Below are 18,894 nucleotides of genomic sequence, written 5' to 3' on the forward strand. Positions count from 1 at the left end.
ATTTATTTTGGAATAATTTTAGGTTCACAGAGAAGTTGCAAATACGGGAAATTTGCTAGACCCCTAGCACAGTTTCCCCTAATGCTAATGTCCTATGGAACGCATGTGAACACTAAGACATGAACATTAGTGCATTGCTAATAACTGCAGATTTCACTAGTTTTTCCATTAAAGTCAATGTATTTTTTTAAGAATTATTTTATTTAACTTTATTTTATTTATTTATTTTAATTTGATCAGAGAGGAAGAGACAGAGAGAGAAAGAGAGAGAGAGAGAAAGTGAGAAAGCAAGGCACCAGGACCAGAACTCGAGCCATGGTTGGCCATGTAGGAGTCCGGCACCCTTAACCATCATGCTACTTTCTTGTCCCAGATATAAGTATTTTCAAAATAGGGTCAAAGGTTGTTTTTTTTTTTTTTACAACGACAATATATAAACAATTAAAATAATATTCTTGAGGCTTTTCTTTATCAATATCATCTTCCCTTCATAAGGATTCTTCTTCACTAAATGAAATATAAGTGACAATGATAATACAGCGATAGGTAGCTCTGGAATTGTGAGATATTCAATGTAGTATTTCTGAAATGCAAATGAAAGTCACTTTAAGACCAAGTGTTGTTTAGGTGGTAAAAATAAAAATTGTATTCTCTCTATACAGATATGGCAGGATTTCTAAACTGCATTATTTCAAGATTTACTTATTAATGTTTAAATAAAAGATATGGTCAAACTACAAATAAATTTTTCTCATAATTGTGGCTTTCCATTTTTATGGTACATTTTCACACTGTATGTTGGTATTGTTCCATAAGAGAGATGTAGGGTTTAGGGGGAGCAGAATCTTCCATAAAAGAGAATGCTCTTGGTTTGGTTGTGTCTGATGAAGAAGAGGAATGGGTGATCTACAGTGTACTTAAGAGGTCTAAGCCGAAAAACTATCTCACTCCCAGTACCCGCGGTGGCCTCTGTTCCTTGCTCATTTACTTCCACAAAAGACTTATGGAAAACATTGGACAGAAATAGGTTTCTGCCCATAGCCATTCCTGAGAAATCAGCTTTGCTCTGGCTGAAGGCGTCACTCATCCCCATTCTACTCAAGGTTGACTTGAGATCATAACTCTCTTCCAACTTGAACTTGGGAAGCTGCAGCTGCACTTCATACAGCTCCATCATGTCTGCACTGGTCCATTCATTCAATCTTTCATAGGTGAGGGCCTTTTCCAGCTGCAAGTTTGGAATGAAGGAAGAAAGAGTAATTTCAAAAGTGGACTGAGAAACAGTGGTTGAAGACCCCCTAGGAATTATGAACTTGAGTTATGATCACTTCCATACATATGTGGAAATCATTTGGTTGTGTAATGAAATCCTCCACACTGTTAGCCTCCAGAACCTTTGTTTTTGCAGATCGAAAGCTCTCAGTATATAGGTGACTCAGAATTTGATTCAAAAAGGAAGAACTTGAACACTAGTATACAAGACATCCACGATGCACTCAAACACATCAACATAAACATACATTTACATTCGTCTGCATGGGAGGAAGTTCATTGAGAAAACAATCTGGGATAAAATAAGATCTTTATACTCTGTAATCATGACAATATGAAGTTAATAACCAAAAAGTAAGCCCAAAAAGGCAAGGGGAAATTTTTTTTTTCTTTAAGAGAGATTTTTGTTATACAGCGTTTGCACTTACTGGAGAGACAGAGATAGAAAGTGAGAAATCATCCCCTAGGGAGGATGGCCATGCCTCAATCCTTTCTCCTCCATTCTCCTCTCAGAATTTTGTGCATGCACACATACACGCACACATACACACACACACAGAGTGAGTTTCAAGCCACCAGGTTCAAGACTCAGACCATGGTCAACCATGTGGGAGTCCAGTGCTTTAAACACTATGCCACCTGCTGGACCCCTAAATCTCCAAATCTTAAAAGTAATAACTTTTTTATAATGAGTGTGAAGGTGCTCCTTCTCCTTTTTATGTTTTTGGAGAGGTTTTTGCTATAGGGTGCATGTGCTCGCCAGACAGACAGAAAGAGACAGAAAGCGATAAATCACCACCCAGGGGGGATGGCCATGCCACAATCCCTTCTCCTCCATTCTCCTCTTGGGATCTTGGGCACGCACACACACACACCCGACATGAGTTTTAAGCCACCGGGTCCAGGATGCAAACCGCAGTCGATTACGTGGGAGTCCAGCGACATAGCCATTACGCTAACTGCTGGTCCCTCCTTTTTATGTTTTTGTATTTAATAATAAATATATACATATATGTATCTAAGTTTGATTTTTTTTTTTAAAAAAGATGCCTTTCTTTCAAAGTATATGCTTTTGCTATTTAGAGAGTTTTTCTAGATCTAAACATTGGATCTAGAAGTGAAATACTTGTAAATAATGTACATTCATAATGTGCAATATCTTCAGTTTTGAAACTTTCAATCCTAGAAGAAGCCCTAATCTTACAAGGGTGTAACTCTAATGGTTATTTGTCCATACTGATATAATTTTTTTACCAGTTTAACACATTTTATTTGACAATTAGGAACTCTTTTCTATACACTATTACAACTCTTGAAACTGGAAGCTTACAAGTATTAAGAATCTGGCACTGTAAAAAGAAAGATGAACTACCTGCTGCATGAGAGACTATCAGTGTTGACATGCAAATTGTTCAAAAACATGGTCTAACCAAATTTATGCCAGGCTTGGACCAGTTGGTGGCATGGTGGTTAAGGCAGCTGGATCCCACATGACTGGTAGCATGGTTCAAAACCCAGATCCAGCAGCTTGAAAAATATGCTGAGTGCATGGACATGCATGCTCAAAATCCCAAAAGAAGGGACAGATGGAAAAAAGAGGACTGTGGTATGACCATTCCCATGGAAGGTGCTTTCTCACTTTCCTTCTCTCTGTCTCTGTCTCTCTCAGGCAAGTGCAAATGCCCTCTGGCAAAATTGTGAAAAGAAATTTATGTCAGGCTTAAGAAAAAAAAAAAAACATGACTGATAAACAGTTTAAATATTACTTGAAGGTAGTACTAATACAACCAATATTTACTTAATAAAAATGTTTTCTAAAAATTTGGAAGACAGTCTATAGTGTGTGTGTATGTTCTCCTACCAGAGGAAGAGGACCTGAACTGACTGATAGATGGTTATGATCCATCCACACAGCTTCAGGACAACGAAGTGTATTTATATCTGTTTCACATGTGGGTTTTTGTGTGACCACCTCGTGCTAAAGTGTCTATAGGTTAGTTCATCTTTCTAAGATACTAACTTTATACAGTTTTATAAAATGTAAATGAAATTGTACAGGTTAAATACTGAGGTTCAAGGTATGTTGGTTGCCTTCCTTTATAAGAATTACAAAAGAGGGAGATCATGTCCTTATGTTCTATGCCAGTAAAACACAAGGGGTGAACACTGGAGCCATCTTCATATCAGATGATTGTTATATTTACCTGTTCCAGTCCACTAATGTCTTCTGGCAGTAGTATAAACAAGCTGAGATCACGACCCTTGTAGTAGAGTTGAAGGCCCATGGCTTGTGGATTTTCAATGTGAAAAATGTGAAGTTTTTCTTTCAAAGACATCATTTGCACTGGTTTGCTTATAGTCTAAAGAAAACAGCAAAGCCATTGAAGGAGTGTTCTACCAAATCTTGAATTCATTGCCATCATTGGCATCCAGTTATTTGGGACAATGATGAAATTGGTGATCCTCTGCTAAATGCTAAATAAAGTTATACAGACCTTGACTTCTGGAAGTATGTATTCTACTAAACAACAGCACCCATAGGGAATATGAGCTTTCCTGTTTCTAACATTATTGTAGCAATTTTTCTACATCATAACAAGGTGGATTTTTAACCAGACACTTAAAAGAATATATAACTTTATGCAAACTATTTAAATTCCAATCATTCAGAAACTGAATGAGATAAATATCACATGCAAATATTTAAGAAAGTATTATAATGTCATAAAAACTGAAATTCACTCAGGGAATGAAAAGACAAGCAATAGATTAAAAGAAAATATTTGCAAAGCACATATCTGATAAAGCACTGGTATTCAAAATACATAAAGAATTATTAAAATTTAAGAATAATCTTTAAAAATCCAATTTTCAAATGGGTAAAAGAGATGGGCCAGCAGGTGGCGTGGTGGTTGAGGCATTGGATCCCACTGGCCAACTGCAGTTTGAGTTCTGAACCCAGAAACTTGAAAAACATGCCAGGCATGTATATGCATGCCAAAAATCCTGAGAGGAGAATAGAAGAGAAGGAAGTGCAGTGTGGCCATTTTCTTGGCTGGTGATTTTACACCTTCCTTTTCTCTTTGTCTCTCTGTGAACACATGAACTCTATTAAAAGAGAGAGAGAGAGAGAGAAGAGAGAGAACAAAAATAAAAAGTGTGAAAGATTTGAACAGATACCTCGCCAAAGATGACATACAGCATCTGAAGAACGATCAGTTGTATGCCATTAAGGGACTCCAAATTAAACTCATCTATTAAAGTGGAGCTACAGATCTGTCAATGCCACTGTGAATGCAAAAAGACACAGCCACTTTGGAAGACAGTTCAGCAGTTTCTAACTAAGCTAAACATGGTTTTATCATATAATCTAGTAACTATGCCCCTAGTTTTTTACCCAAATGTGTTAAAAACTGTGTCTACATAAAAACGTGCCCACCAGTGTTCATAGCATTCATTATTGTCGAAAACTGGAAATCTCTAGGGTTGTGAAGTTAGAGGCTTACTACAGGACACCTATAATCCCTGGTCACATGGACAAATTCCATCTCCAGGATTCCAGAGAGCACCAGAAAGGTATAGGGGTGGAGAGAGAGAGAATGAGAACCGAGTCTTTTCAGAGCACATTTACCAGTGGCATTCTCATTTCCTCTCAGTTACATAAGCTAATGCTAATACAATTCCCATTTTGCTGTAGACAGCTTGGAATGTTTTCCTATCACTGACAATTCCTGTTGATTACACTAACCTGGGTAGCTATTCAGCTCTCTTCTTATTAGCCTGAGTTACACGTTCAGCCCTTCCCCATCCTCACCCCACTGATTAAGAAATGCCTGTTGCCCACACCCACACAATTGCAGCAACAGGTCCCCAGCTGCACTTTTTGTGCGACATGACTCACACTGGGACTAAACACCTGTAATACACCTTGGCAAGTTGGTTTCTCTCCTAGAATTTGGAATGGGATTTATCAAACTGCTCTGTAGGATGGAGGAGGTGTTGTGGGTAGCCATGTTTTGCTACTGTGGACCAGGAATCGACGAAAATTACTTCAACCTGAGTGAGTAATGATATGAGAAACAGAGATGAAAATACAGAGGAAAAAATTCTGACAATATCTGACTTGTTTCCACTCAGGTCTCAAGTCCAGTGGCAGCCCAGCTTTTGCAATCTATGGAATATATATTTTAATCTTATTACCAATATTTTCTTTTTATGAGAGAGAGATTTATTTGCTATAGGGCATCTTCACTCGCTGGAGAAACAGAGAGAGACAAAGGAACAGAAAGTGAGAAATAACCCCCCAGGGGGATGGCCATGGTGCAATCCCTTCTCCTATTCTCCTCTCTGGATTTTGGGTACACACATACACACTCCCGGCATGAGTTTCAAACTGCCAGATCTGGGACTTGAACAGTGGTCAACTACATGGGAATCCAGCACTTTAATCACCATACCATCTGCTGACCCCTATATCTTTAATCGTATATTAGTCCACCTTTTTGCTGTAATGAGTTACTGTCACTTGGTATAGGAACAAGTATATTGTATCCCAACACAGAAACCTAATGAATGAGGTGACACTTAACATTTTATTGTTTTTATTTATAGAGGGGTAAGTATTGGGTAGGAGAGAATGTTGATTTAGTAGAAAAAGAACAGAATTTCGATGAGCAGCCTTAGGTCCTCCTCATCATGGACTGCTTCTAATTCAGACTTGTCTCAAGTCACTTGGCTACACCGTTGGAAATCAATGTAAATAAATGTAAAAACTACCTTACCTAGCTCACATGGCATTAGCAAGAACTGAGTGATAATGTTTGGGTTATCTGTACTCAGAGTAAACCAGTGACATTTCTGGGTACAGTGTAACTGGGGACTTGTAGGCCAGCCATCTTTTCCCTCTAAAGAGCCATAGTTTACAGAAACATAGAACCAGAAAGACAAGTGGTTAACTGTAAAATGCAATTGGACTTTACAATGCCGTGAGAAAATCCAAATTCATCTTTAACAGGTTCCTACCTTGTTTATTCTAAAAGGTTTTTCTGTGGTACTTTGCACTGAAAATTGATGTTCCCAGGTTCCTTTGAAGTAAAGGGCATTCACCAGGACCATCCTGGTCATAGAATCTACAGAGTCATCAGCTAGGAGATTTGGGATTTTACCTAAAACAGCAAAAAGACATGTTTCAAATGACTAGTAAAAAGTCATGTATTTTAACCAAAGACAACCAGACTTCCATTTTTTCTGGAACCCTGAAAGTTTTGTTTATGTTCTTGTTCTTGTTCTAGATATTCCTGAAACGAGACAATTTAGAGATAATACTACCCCTCTCCAGAATAGCCATGAGTAAATAGGGAAACACTAGGGAAATAAAATGCAGAATGCTCAGTAAGCATTATTCCACATGAAGAATAAATTTGTGTTATAATTATAAAAACTTCCCTTTAATATGAGTTGATTTATTCCCCTCGTTTGAGGTGACTGAAAGGCTTCTTTCTCTGACACTTCTGTTTCAAGCTGTAGACTGCTCTAATTACCATCTGAAAGTTTGTGCCAATGTTTTCCCATGGCCCAAAACATTGCTTTGTGCAATCGCTTATATCAGAATATTCTAGTTACTGCTTCAAGTAGTGCTTAGCTGGCAGCCCCCAACTTATTCTCTCCAAACTCCCAAACTGAAGCATCTCAAAAGATTTATAAAATTATACCAAATAAGGTACTGAGGTTTCTTATAGAAGCAATGATTTGATAACTGTGGTAGAATTAGATTGAGAAAAATCTCCCAGTCAACCAAGCTTCACTCTGAAATAAAGACTATGTATACTGAAGGACTTATCATTTGAATTTAAAATACAAAGATGGGAGAGATTTAATAATGTTAAAGAATATGGGACCAGCAGATGGCGTAATGGCTATGTCTCTGGACTCCCATGAAGTCGACCATGGTTTGAGACCTAGACCCAGTGGCTTAAACTCACGCCAGGCATGTGTGCATGTGTGCCCAAGATCCCGAGAGGAGAATGGAGGAGAAGGGCTGCAGTGTAGCCATCCCCCTGGAGGGTGATTTCTTGCTTTCTGTCTCTCTGTCTTTCTGGCGCGTGCACGCGCCCTATAGAAAAACCTCTTTAAAAAAATAATGTTAGAGAATAACTCATAGAACCTAGTTTAAAGAAATGATAGGGATGATTATCCAGGAAAATGTTAATAGAAACTCAAGAATCAGTAGAAAACCTGAAAAGAAAATCAAACATGACTCAAATGTAAGAACTGTCAAATTACCTCCTGTGAAAAGAGTCCTAACATTTACAGTTAATTCCTTTAAGAATTTTTTAATTTTATTTTATTTATTATTATTTTTTAATTTGCTACAGAGCACACATGCTCACTGAGAGAGAAAGAGAGAGAGAGAGAGAGAGAGAGAGGAGAGAGAGAGAGAAAGGAAAGTAAGAAAGCAAGCCACCAGGTCTGAGATTCAAACCAGTTGGCCATGCCATGTGGGAGTCCAGGGTCCAAACTGCCATGCCACCTGCCAGCCCCTAATGTGAATTCTTTTAAATCTTTAAGTTATTTACAACACTCTGTACTCTTAAAACAGTTTCAAAGCATAAAATAGTCCTGTTTACTTTCATGAAGCAACAACATATTCAGTATGAAAACATGACAAAAGTAGCAAGAAATCCCATCTATAAACCAATCCTTCTTGTGCGTAGGAACAAGAAAATCGTAAGTTAAATTTTGGCAAATAAATCTAATTAACATTATGTCAGGAATATAAGAAAAACATATTAGGAACTCCATTAACATAAAGCATTGTTACAATGGTCTGAATATGTATGTCCCTCCAAAATTCCTATGTTGTGAGCTCAATGTGATAGTGTGCAGAGGTGGGACCTTTGGAAAATGAACAGGTCATGAGGGCTCGGCTTTCATGAATGAGATCTGTGTCCATATAAAAAGGGCTGATTGAAGTTTCTTGCCTTTAAACAATGTGAAAATGAGAACACAGCAAGACATCAACATCTTGGAAGCCCTCACCACATACTAAATTTACTGGCATCTTGATTTTGGACTTCCCAGCCTCTAGAGCTATGAGAAATAAATTTCTATTAATTAATATATAAATTACCCAACATAAGGAATTTTGTTGTAACAGCTCAAATGAACTGAGATAATTACTTTAACAGATGATAGAAAAATTATATTATCATCCTTAGAGATTAAAAAATACATTCAATATATTTAAATATCAACTTAAAACTTAAAACTATACTTAAGTGAAAATGAAAGAGTATTTCCTTAATATGAAAAAGAATATTTATCTTCAGGACCAGCAGTTAGCTTAATGGCTATGTCGCTGGACTCCCACATAGTTGACCGCAGTTTGAGTCCCAGACCCAGCGGCTTAAACTCACGCCAGGCATGTGTGCGTGCGTGCCCAAGATCCCGAGAGGAGAATGGAGGAGAAGGGATTGCGGCGTGGCCACCCCCCGAGGGGTGCTTTCTCGCTTTCTGTCTCTATGTCTCTCTGTCTTTCTGGCGAGCACACATGCCCTATAGCAAAAATCTCTCCAAAAAAATAAAAAAAGAATATTTATCTTCAACAAACTTTCATAATCGTGCTGAGATACATTAGTAATATTTATGATTTGCAATGATCTCTATTCTATTACTTTTTTCCTAAAATGTAATAGGGCATTTAACAGCCACATGAATGAAAAATTACCTTTTGATGATAATGTATATGGTAATATCGTTTGTTTTATTGATACTTACTGCATTTATGCTAGGAAACCATCTTGTACACAGTGATATACAATGATTAAATGCACATTTAAAAAATGTAAAAAATAATACAAATTTTAAAAGTAATAAAGCAAATAAAATAAAATAATTAATGTAATAAAGCAAGACAACTAAATTGGGTATAATTATATAAAAAAAGGAGACAAAATTATTGTTTGTAGATGTGAAAAGTAGGAGAATCAATTGAGAAACAATGAAAACTATTAAGAAATTTCTTCCAGGTGCTGAGTTACACTATTATGCAAAATACACATTTTTTCTATCTTCCAACAATAAGCAAATAGAAAATAGTAAATTATCCTTTTTAAATGTCATAGCTATAAAAATTAGTATTATCAAACAGTTAAATGATAGAATCTTATATACACCAATGATCCAAACTTGGAAATTAACATTGATAGGCTACTATTAACATGTCATATTTCTCATGTTTCATAACATGTCATTATTGTTTCAATAAAGTCCTTTTTTTCTAGGCCAGAAATGGAAATTTTCACATTATACTTAGTTATAATTTCTTCCTGGTCTCCTATTTTTTTTCTTTCTCTTTCTTTCCTTTTTTTTTTTCATGACACATGTGATCATGAAAGAGAGACAGAGACAGGGAAAGTGAGAAATCACCCCCCGCCCACCCCAGGGAGGATGTACACAATCCCTTCTCTTTTAATCTTCTCTTGAGATTTTGGGCATGCATGCTACATGTTTGGCAGGACCCTCAAGCCAACAGGTCCAAGACTTGAACCACCATCAGCCGTGTGGGAGTTCAGTGCCTTAACACCACCTACTGGCCCACTTCATCTCTTTGCTTAGATAATTCTGCTTTTCATTGTTTTTCATGACCTTCATACTTCTGAAAAAGGCTTGCCATTATTTCATAGAATTACATTGAATTCTGAATTTTGGTTTATCTGATGGTTTTTAAATATATTAGGGTATGCATTTTTGTGAAAATATCACTGAGGTTGGATTTTGTTTCTCAAAAAAAGACATGTTCTAATTCCCCGTACCTGTGAATGTGACCTTATTTGGAAAGAGTCCTTATAGATGCCATCATGTTAAGAAGATCTGGATCACAATAATGCAATGACTGAGTTCTTTATAAAAGGACCATTTGAACATAGACATACAGAAAAGAAAATCAGCAGAGACCTAAACACAAAACAGAAGGCCATGTGCCAACAAAGGCAAAGATCAAAGTAATGTACCTACAACCAAGGATTGCTGGAAACCACCAGAAGCCAGCAGGGAGGCATGGGAAAGCTCCCTCCCTCAGCCTTCAGAGGGAGTGTTTTGGACACCCAGTCTCCAGAATTATAAGACAATACATTCCTGTTGTTTTAAACTACCCAGTTTGTGGTAATTTGTTATGGAAGACCTGGGAAACTAAGAAAACCACAGAAACCATTGTCCTTCTCAATGAGTCATACCAGGAAGTATATGATACCCTTATGTCCTATTACTGGTGAGGCTAATTTTTATCACTTTATTACATACCTGTAAAATTACTCTTTTTCCCCTTTTTAATTACTAGGTATCTTGTGGGAAACTATTTTGAGGCTATGGAAATATTCCATTTCTCCTCAGACTTTTGTCCACTAAAGTTTAACATCTATTTATGACTCTCTCCTAAAACAATTATTACCGTGGTTGTTATTACAAATGGTGACTTTCTATTTTCAGCATTATTCTATGTGTATGAACAGGAATTCTACAATGAGGAGGAGCTTTCCCTTATCCTTAATTTATTTAGGTATTCAACTATTTATTTAAATTTATACTCATAGATTTTTTTATTCTATGGGCTATAACTCAGTACTATCATTTTTAATTTTGTCATTTTTCCCCAGATATCATCATTGTAAACTTCCTTTATTGGCTCCTATGTCTTTTTGACATATACCTAGATATTTTTCACATTTTCTTACCTTCTGGAAACACAAAAGTATTTGAATTAATTCAAGTGGGCTTAAACTAAGAAATCAGTAAGCTTATTTTAATATGCAATCAAGATTGCGAGCCAATGATTGGAGTAAATGGGCCTATTGACATTTTCTATGTCTCTGGGTGCCTGAAATGGTTTGCAAATATGTTAGCTTACAGGCTAGAGTAATGAGGGCATTGTATGTCATGGTGGGGTTAGAACAGTGTCTCCGAGTAGCTAGGAATTCCCAAGAAAAGTTAGGAGCCTTCCACACCCAGAACACAAGTTATGAGCACAGCACATCAGCACTGCTCACCATACTCAAGTTACTCTGATCAAACTTATGAGCCAAAGACAGGTCAATGGGAATCTCGAACAAACAAACAAAAGGGCAGGAAACCAAAATGATTGAACAATTAAGAAAATCAACCCTATGAAAGTGAAGCACCAAACTAAAAACACAGAATAAGAAAATAGAAAAGAAGACTTAAGAACAAGCAAAATTTACCAATCAAAGATGGTAGGTGATCTTGCCTAAAGTAAAGAAATAACTGAGAACAGTAGATCTTGAGGGATGGAAATGATCATCAAAGTAAAACATGCATAGTATTCAAAGTAAAACTCTTAATTAGGTGGAATGAATAGCCAAATGAACACAGCTGGAACAAATTTATGAACCAGAAAAGTGTAACAGAAGGGCCAAAAGATGAAAGTAAGTATAAAAGGAAAATTGAAGCATGTAGGATAGATTCTTAGGTTCTAAATTTATTTATTCATAACACTGAAAACAAAATGAGAGAATAAATAGAAAAATAAATAAAATACACAATTCTTTTACCTGTAGGAATAATTAAATGCAGATTTAAAAGGAGTACCAGGCAGAATTTTAAAATAAATAAATTATAAAAATGAAGGAAAGACCTTTGCCTAAAACATAATGCTGAAACTTCAGAACACCAAAGAGAAAGTAAAAATTCTAAAATCTTCTGAGGAGAGTGTTGGGTTCAGGTGTGTGGTTTTCCTTAACAGTGTTGGATGCTGTTGTCTACAGGAAAAATGAATTTTAAAGCTCCCATAGTCAGTCATTCCACTGATAAAGCAGAAAAAAATAAGGACATTTTCAGATACTGGATTTCTTAGATATTTCATCATTTATAGATGTTCTGACCCATATTTTTAGAATGGTAAGAGGATGTATCCCAACAAATAAAAATGAATCAAAGAGGAGACCAGCAGGTAGCATAATGGTTACATTGTTGGACTCCCATTTAGTTGACCATAGCTCAAGTCCCGGACCCAGCAGCTTAAAACTCATATTGGGCACGCGTGCATGCATGCCCAAAATCCCGAGAGGAAAATAGAGAAGGGATTGCAGTGTAGTCTTCCCCACTGGGGGGGGGGGGTGATTTCTCACTATCTGTCTCTCTGTCTCTCTCTGTTTCTCTAGCGAGTGTACATACCCTATAGCAAAAATATCTCTCTACATAAATAAATCAGTTAATCAAAGAGATGTGAGAGAGAAGCAACCTTGATAAAGAATATAATTAGTAAATATATTGCTGATGATGAACATTTTTAAAAAAATATCACATGAAACTAAAATCTCAGAAACACAAGAAGAAAAGCAGAAAATGAAAGCATGTTAATTTCTCTGTTTTATTTGAGAGGAAGTGATACTGATTAACTGTAGATGTTGAAAAAAAAAGAATAACTACAACATGGTTTACATGTAAGTGAAACACTAGAAAGGTAGAACTAAGTTCTATAATACCCAAAATACCAGAGAAGAAAAAGGAACACATAAAAACTTTAATCACTACAATGGAGAAAATGAAAGGGAAAAAGAAAGAAAGAACCCATGGTAAGTGGAAAGTCCTAAATAAAATAGCAATAGGAGGCACAAAATATAGACTTTAATTCAACTTCAAAGCAGTTACAGAACATATCCAGTGCAAGCAAAATATTTTCTCTTGAGAGCTGAAGTGCCACCTACTGGCTCACTCACTGCACACACACTTGGCCCTTCTGGTAATGGGAAGGGCATGCTCTTCAGTCAGGGTGAGTCTGCTGGACACAGATTAGGATGGACACTAGAGGGCCCAACGTGCCAAGCATATTCTCAGTGTTGAGATTACAAACATGCATAAGATTAGAAGACAAACTAGAAGAAAAAATTGCAAGATATGATTGATATGGTTGTTAACAATTTGGCTATACATGCCTCAGTGAGTATATCCATATGGCTTCATGGAAGAAGGCCCATTGAAAGCTCAAGGAAAGAAGTTTCTTTCAATGGTTCAGGTAGAACCTAACTGCCAAAGTTTCTAGCACCTTTTCCTTAAGGATATGTGACACATTGGGCAGAGTTCCTAAATAGCTGATAAATTTCTTATTTTATTTTATGTTAAATAGCCTCCAATACAGATATTTGTGTCCAATGTGTACGTGCCTATGTGATCACACGTGATCTCACGGACACTACAACAGTGTAAGTACTCAGTAAATGCTAACTAATATTTAATTCTTAAAAGCCTGACTTACTTTTAGATGAATCCATATCAGGAATAGGTTAAGTATAATGGACATTCTTACTTCACCATGGCTTTTGCATCTCTTGTTCAATATAAAAGAAACTGAGAAGTTAGAGCTAAAAACTTTCTTGATTTATTCTAATAAACGTTAATGTTCTACACAACTATTTTGAGCAGGCCTGTTATGTGTTAGTGATTCAAAGCTAAAATGCAAATAAGGCAGAGTGACTGCACTTGGGATTCTTGCATCTAGTAAGGGAAGCAGATGGATAGTAGTGAATTTCAACAACAGCATGTTAACTGTCAAAGTAAAAGTTTGCAAAGTTTTACATGTATAGGAGTGATGAGATAGGTGTTTAGCCTATCTGTGTGAAGCCCTGAGAAGTTAACCAGGAACAGAGGAGAGGTCGAGGTAGCAGGACAGGGAAATTGTTTCAGATCAATAGCATGAGTCAAAGAACAGGATTGTTGAGTAGCACAGGAAACTTGGGGAACTCTGCAATGCTTTGAACTATTGAGATAAAAATTTTGAATCAGAGAGTGACAAAATTAAAGTAGAGAGAGTCAAGGATCCATGGCTACCTTGGGACTAACACATCAGATTGGGATCTGGTATTGAGCCTGTGCGTCATAGAAAAGTGTGGACAAGCAATGAGTAAAGAAATGTCATGGTCTATCTAGTCCAATTCACATTTTAAGCAAGTCTTTCACATGATCAGATCAATATTAACTAGTAGCTATTTTAAAAACACATAGATGCAGCAATATATCATATTTCCTTTCTGTACTTTTCTGCATATTACCCTTACACTCCTCTTTGAAATTAGTAGAATATGATAATTTTCAGTCTGCTTGGTAAAGTGATGAGTTAATTTATTTGTCTTAGATAAGAATTGTTGGGAATTCTGTGAATCAAAAATTATGGCCATGAATAGAAATAAATGTTCTGAATAATTAGGATATGCCTCCAGTTCTATTTGAGAAATGGACTTTCTTACATATGACACCAATTCCAATAAATAAGGCTACAAATTCAGTATCTTAGTCATGTTAGTCACATTTAAAATCATCGATAGCTACATGTGGATAAAAGCTACCACGTTACACAGTACAGACTAATGCCACATTTCTATTATCACAGGAAGATCTTGGAGAAAGACGAAATTATGCTTAAAGAGAGAACTTTGGTGAAAACTTACCCTCAGTCTGACTTTCAACCCATGAGTTGATCTCCTTTCTGATTTGGTCAGAAGCTTCCACAAAGTTAACAGACTGTGGCTCTGAACCAAAATATTTTTTCATGTCTCCTAAATATTTCTGAAAGATACAGATTAAAATCTCTTTTGTAGGATTCATCCGAAACTGAGAAATCAAGTCTATTAAAATTACCCAAAGAACTAGGTAGATGGACCATTGAAAACTCCTCCCTATCACTCCCTTCTCTCTTTTCCCATTCCCAATTTTGTCCAAAAAATAAACACCCACTCTTCAAACTTAGGAGGGCACTGCCCAGCCATATTGATCTCTGAATATGGAAGGAAGGACTGTTGCCCATAGTTCAGGGACTTCCACATCCTCTTTTCTATTTTTATTCATGCTGGAAATAAGGCTAGAATGATAAAGGAGGAGCTATCACAGGAGTGACCCCACTGAACTGGCATTCTGGGACAACAACGAAACACAGTGAGCCCTATGGGTCTGGAAGCTGCCTTCTGTGAACTCTGGAGCCTTGTGGAAGGCCCTTGAAGAAAACTACATTCTGCCACATGAACTAATCTCTAAGGATTATCAAAGGTTTCACCTAGGCATCTTCTTTTGACCCTTTTATGTTCACCCCCGTGGCTAACATTGTAAGTGGGCTGTCACTGAGGTGGCCATTTGTGTGGACTCCTGCTTTGGGAATATGATTAAGTCTTCGGGACAGTTGTAGGATTTCTTCAGTCTGCTTTCTTTGTGGAGGGCTTCTAAGCAGTAAAAAGTGGTGAGTTAATTTCTTCTTATAGAAAGTGGTCTGAAGATTATGTAGCCCAAGTTCAGTGGGATTCATAATCCAGTAAAAAAAGGAAAGAATTCATGAGGCATCACTCCCTGTATTGACTCAGGGGTTCTGACAGACTTTATGGGGACATCCATAGCTTGTGAACATTTAACAAGGTGCTGTCCCTCTGGTTTCCAAGTGCCTACTGAACTCATCATCTCTCCTATTTCAGATTCGAACGATGGTCCATGAGCCTACCGGCAATGAAACTGTCTTTAAGATCCCATTTGCTGGACCAGCCTAGTTGTAGTTTATAGTGTACTACACCACAGTGCTGGACACCACTGAAGTTCAGATCCCCACCCCAGCTGGCCTGTAATATGTCAGCACACATGTGGGCTCAAGATCCTTATTGCTTAGAAGAAGGGAATCATACATGACCAGACCCTGTTGAGGATGCTCATTCTCACTTGCATGCACACACACACACAAACACAGAAACACACACAAGCAACCCCATTTGACCAGTTTTATTGTCTTTAGTAATAACAAAGTCTAGTTTTGAACCCCCCCCCTATTCACTGGAGTAGGACAGGAATAGCATTGCTTGAAGTCACAAGACAGTTTTAGTTTATGTTCTCACTGCCTATCTACCCTAGCTAATTTCCCTACAAAGCCCACTAGGCATCTGAATCCTGTTCTCTTAATGCCAAAATATGTGATAGACAAATCTGGCAGAAGCAAGTGACTGACTTGGTTTGTAGCATACCACTATATTCTCTTTGTAAAATTATTTTATTTAACGTTATTTATTCATTCATTTATTTATTTCCATTTGACCAGAGAGGGATAGAGAGAGAGTAACCTGCCAGATCCAGGACTCGAACCATAGTCAGCCATGTGGGAGTCCAGCACCCTTAATCACCAAGTCACCACTTTATGCTTAATGAGACAAAGTCATTGTGGTGTGCATTGATCAGGTTTCAACCGTTAGGGAAGGGAAGACATTGATATTAACTCATGTTCCAGGTTTCCAGAGTCTCTAAAGTCTCAATGTGAAGACTTCCACTTCTCTCATCCCAAAGTCAGCTTTGCTCTCAAGCACACAATCTCCAGCGACTGTTCTGTGATCACCCCTCTGTTCCTTCAGACTAACTTTGCTTATTAAAAATTCCTCTACATTTTTTGCTCTCCATCTCTTTTGAAATAAATGTTGATCCAGGGATTATGCAGATCACATTTCTATGTGCGTTCATGGGCTGCCCTGAGGGGTACTCCTTCATTCTGAACTTTAAGATCTGATCACTAGATCTGATTTGAGACCCATTATTGGCCTCCTTTATAGGTAACCACTTATTGGATGGTCTAAATGGTTGTTTATCTGGAAGTATTGATTACATTAAGATTATGTCTGGGATCCTTACAGGAAGTACAAAGAATTTATTGATTGAACTCACATTGCTTGGACATTTGCACTTACATTTTTAAATGGATATGTCTTCTCCCCATATAACCTGTTGGCTGCTTTGAGTATGTAGGCATTGCTGGGCTTGGTAATTTCTGAGATGAGCGTCTGAAAATCAGAGTGTATTTCTTCAACTTTGCCTGGGTTGCATTCCTTTGGAAGAAGAGAGATCAGTCTAATAAAAATGTTGAACAACAGCTTCATATATGTGAGCAACCTATAGCTCAATGAAATTATTTGGTATTTTGCAAACTAAAGCTGAAAGCACTCTAAGGTTGATATAAATGTTTCTTTAATGTTGCTGCAAAACATTTCAATGTAATTGGAAATACTATTTTATCATATTTAGTTTGCAAAGGCAGGCAAAATAAGTTTGAAAGTAAAGAAGTTTCAGGAAGGATAATAATGACATAGAGATAAAGAGAAAGAATATGACAATTCAAAAAGTATAGAAATCTTGGGAACCAGCAGTTAGTGCAATGGCTATATCGCTGGACTCCCACGTAGTCGACCATGGTTCAAGTCCCGGACCCGGTGGCTTAAAACTCACTCCGGGTGCGTGTGCGTACATGCCCAGGATCCCAAGAGGAGAATGGAGGAGAAGGGATTACAGCGTGACCATCCCCCCTGGGGGGTGATTTCTCGCTTTCTGTCTCTATGTCTCTCTCTGTCTTGCGAGCGCACACGCCCTATAGCGAAAAACCTCTCCAAAAAAAAAAAAAAAGTATAGAAATCTTACTTTTGGAAAAACATTTTTATCCTTGAAATATGTTTCTATGAAAAGTTGCCCATTCGAGAACCAGCAATTAGCATAATTGCTATGTCGCTGTACTCCCACGTAATCGACAGCGGTTCGCGTCCTGGACCCGGTGGCTTAAAACTCACACCAGGCACATGTGCGTGCGTGCCCAAGATCCTGAGAGGAGAATGGTGGAGAAGGGATTGCAGCATGACCATCCCCCCTGGGGGGTGATTTCTCACTTTCTGTCTCTATGTCTCTCTCTGGCTGTCTGGTGAGCGCACACGCCCAATAGCGGAAAAAAAAAAAAACTTTCCAAAAAGTTGCCCATTAAAAGTTGCTTAAATTAACCACTAATATACTGCTGCTCAAAGCATTTTTTCTTAATGATCAAATGGATATTAAAAATTAATATATACCATTTTCCTTTTTTTTTCACTTTCAGGAGAATATTTGAAGTCCTGATCTCTGTTAAATTGAAGAACCTGTAATTTCAATAAAAGACAACTGAGTACACATTTCAGAGAAGTAATCATAAAAAAAACATTAAATAGCCATTATTACATATAATATTTTTCCTATAATTATAGAACACTTAATTAATTAAACAAGAGTGCTCTGATTTTACTTAAATGATGTGTTAAACTAATAGAGTAAGTCAAGAGATTATTTTAAATATATTTCTTAAGGTCTACATATTTCTAATATCTTGATTTTAACATTTTGTACAAAATTTAGGATGATGTTGGGAATACTATGAGCTAAGACTTTTCTTATTTTTAACATTTTACTTCTATCCATGGTAGTTCAATTGAGGTAATTATTTAGACAATTTTTTTCAAAATGTAATTTTTAAATTTGTGCTGCCATATTAGATCTGTCCATATTTATGCAGTGTAGTATGATTTTTCAGTTTATGAATGCAGTATGTAATCAAATCAAGATAATTAGCATATTGATCCTTTCAAACATTTATCATTAGTTTGTGTTAGGAATATTCAAAATCCTCTGTTACCTATTTTTACTTATATAGTAAATTGTTATTTAAGCAAAGGCTACCTCACCCCAATATCTCAAAAACTCAGGGATTTTACAGCAGTTAGTGCAATGGCTATATCGCTGGACTCCCACGTAGTCGACCATGGTTCAAGTCCCGGACCCGGTGGCTTAAAACTCACTCCG

The 18,894-nt window shown here is 37.0% G+C and overlaps 1 protein-coding gene across 2 annotated transcripts in view; it reads right to left on the reverse strand.

Annotated features, from left to right (window-relative positions):
• Positions 1–319: 319 nt before the first annotated feature.
• Positions 320–18,894, reverse strand: part of SERPINB10 (serpin family B member 10) — a 24,799-nt gene continuing 6,224 nt past the window's right edge. The window contains exons 1-6 of one of the 2 annotated variants that reach the window (XM_027766233.1): positions 18,132–18,194; positions 16,989–17,126; positions 14,730–14,847; positions 6,295–6,437; positions 3,477–3,632; positions 320–1,228 (exon numbers count right to left, since the gene is read on the reverse strand). In XM_027766233.1, the coding sequence (XP_027622034.1) occupies positions 830–1,228; positions 3,477–3,632; positions 6,295–6,437; positions 14,730–14,847; positions 16,989–17,126; positions 18,132–18,134 (957 nt within the window). In that variant the 5' untranslated portion in view covers positions 18,135–18,194 and the 3' untranslated portion in view covers positions 320–829. Of the gene's footprint in view, positions 1,229–3,476; positions 3,633–6,294; positions 6,438–14,729; positions 14,848–16,988; positions 17,127–18,131; positions 18,195–18,894 lie in introns of those variants that run through there. The other variant, XM_006141824.3, reaches the window with a different exon arrangement.

Source organism: Tupaia chinensis, unplaced genomic scaffold (genome assembly GCF_000334495.1).
Source record: "Tupaia chinensis unplaced genomic scaffold, TupChi_1.0 Scaffold000065_1, whole genome shotgun sequence".
Taxonomy (NCBI): Eukaryota; Metazoa; Chordata; class Mammalia; order Scandentia; family Tupaiidae; genus Tupaia; species Tupaia belangeri.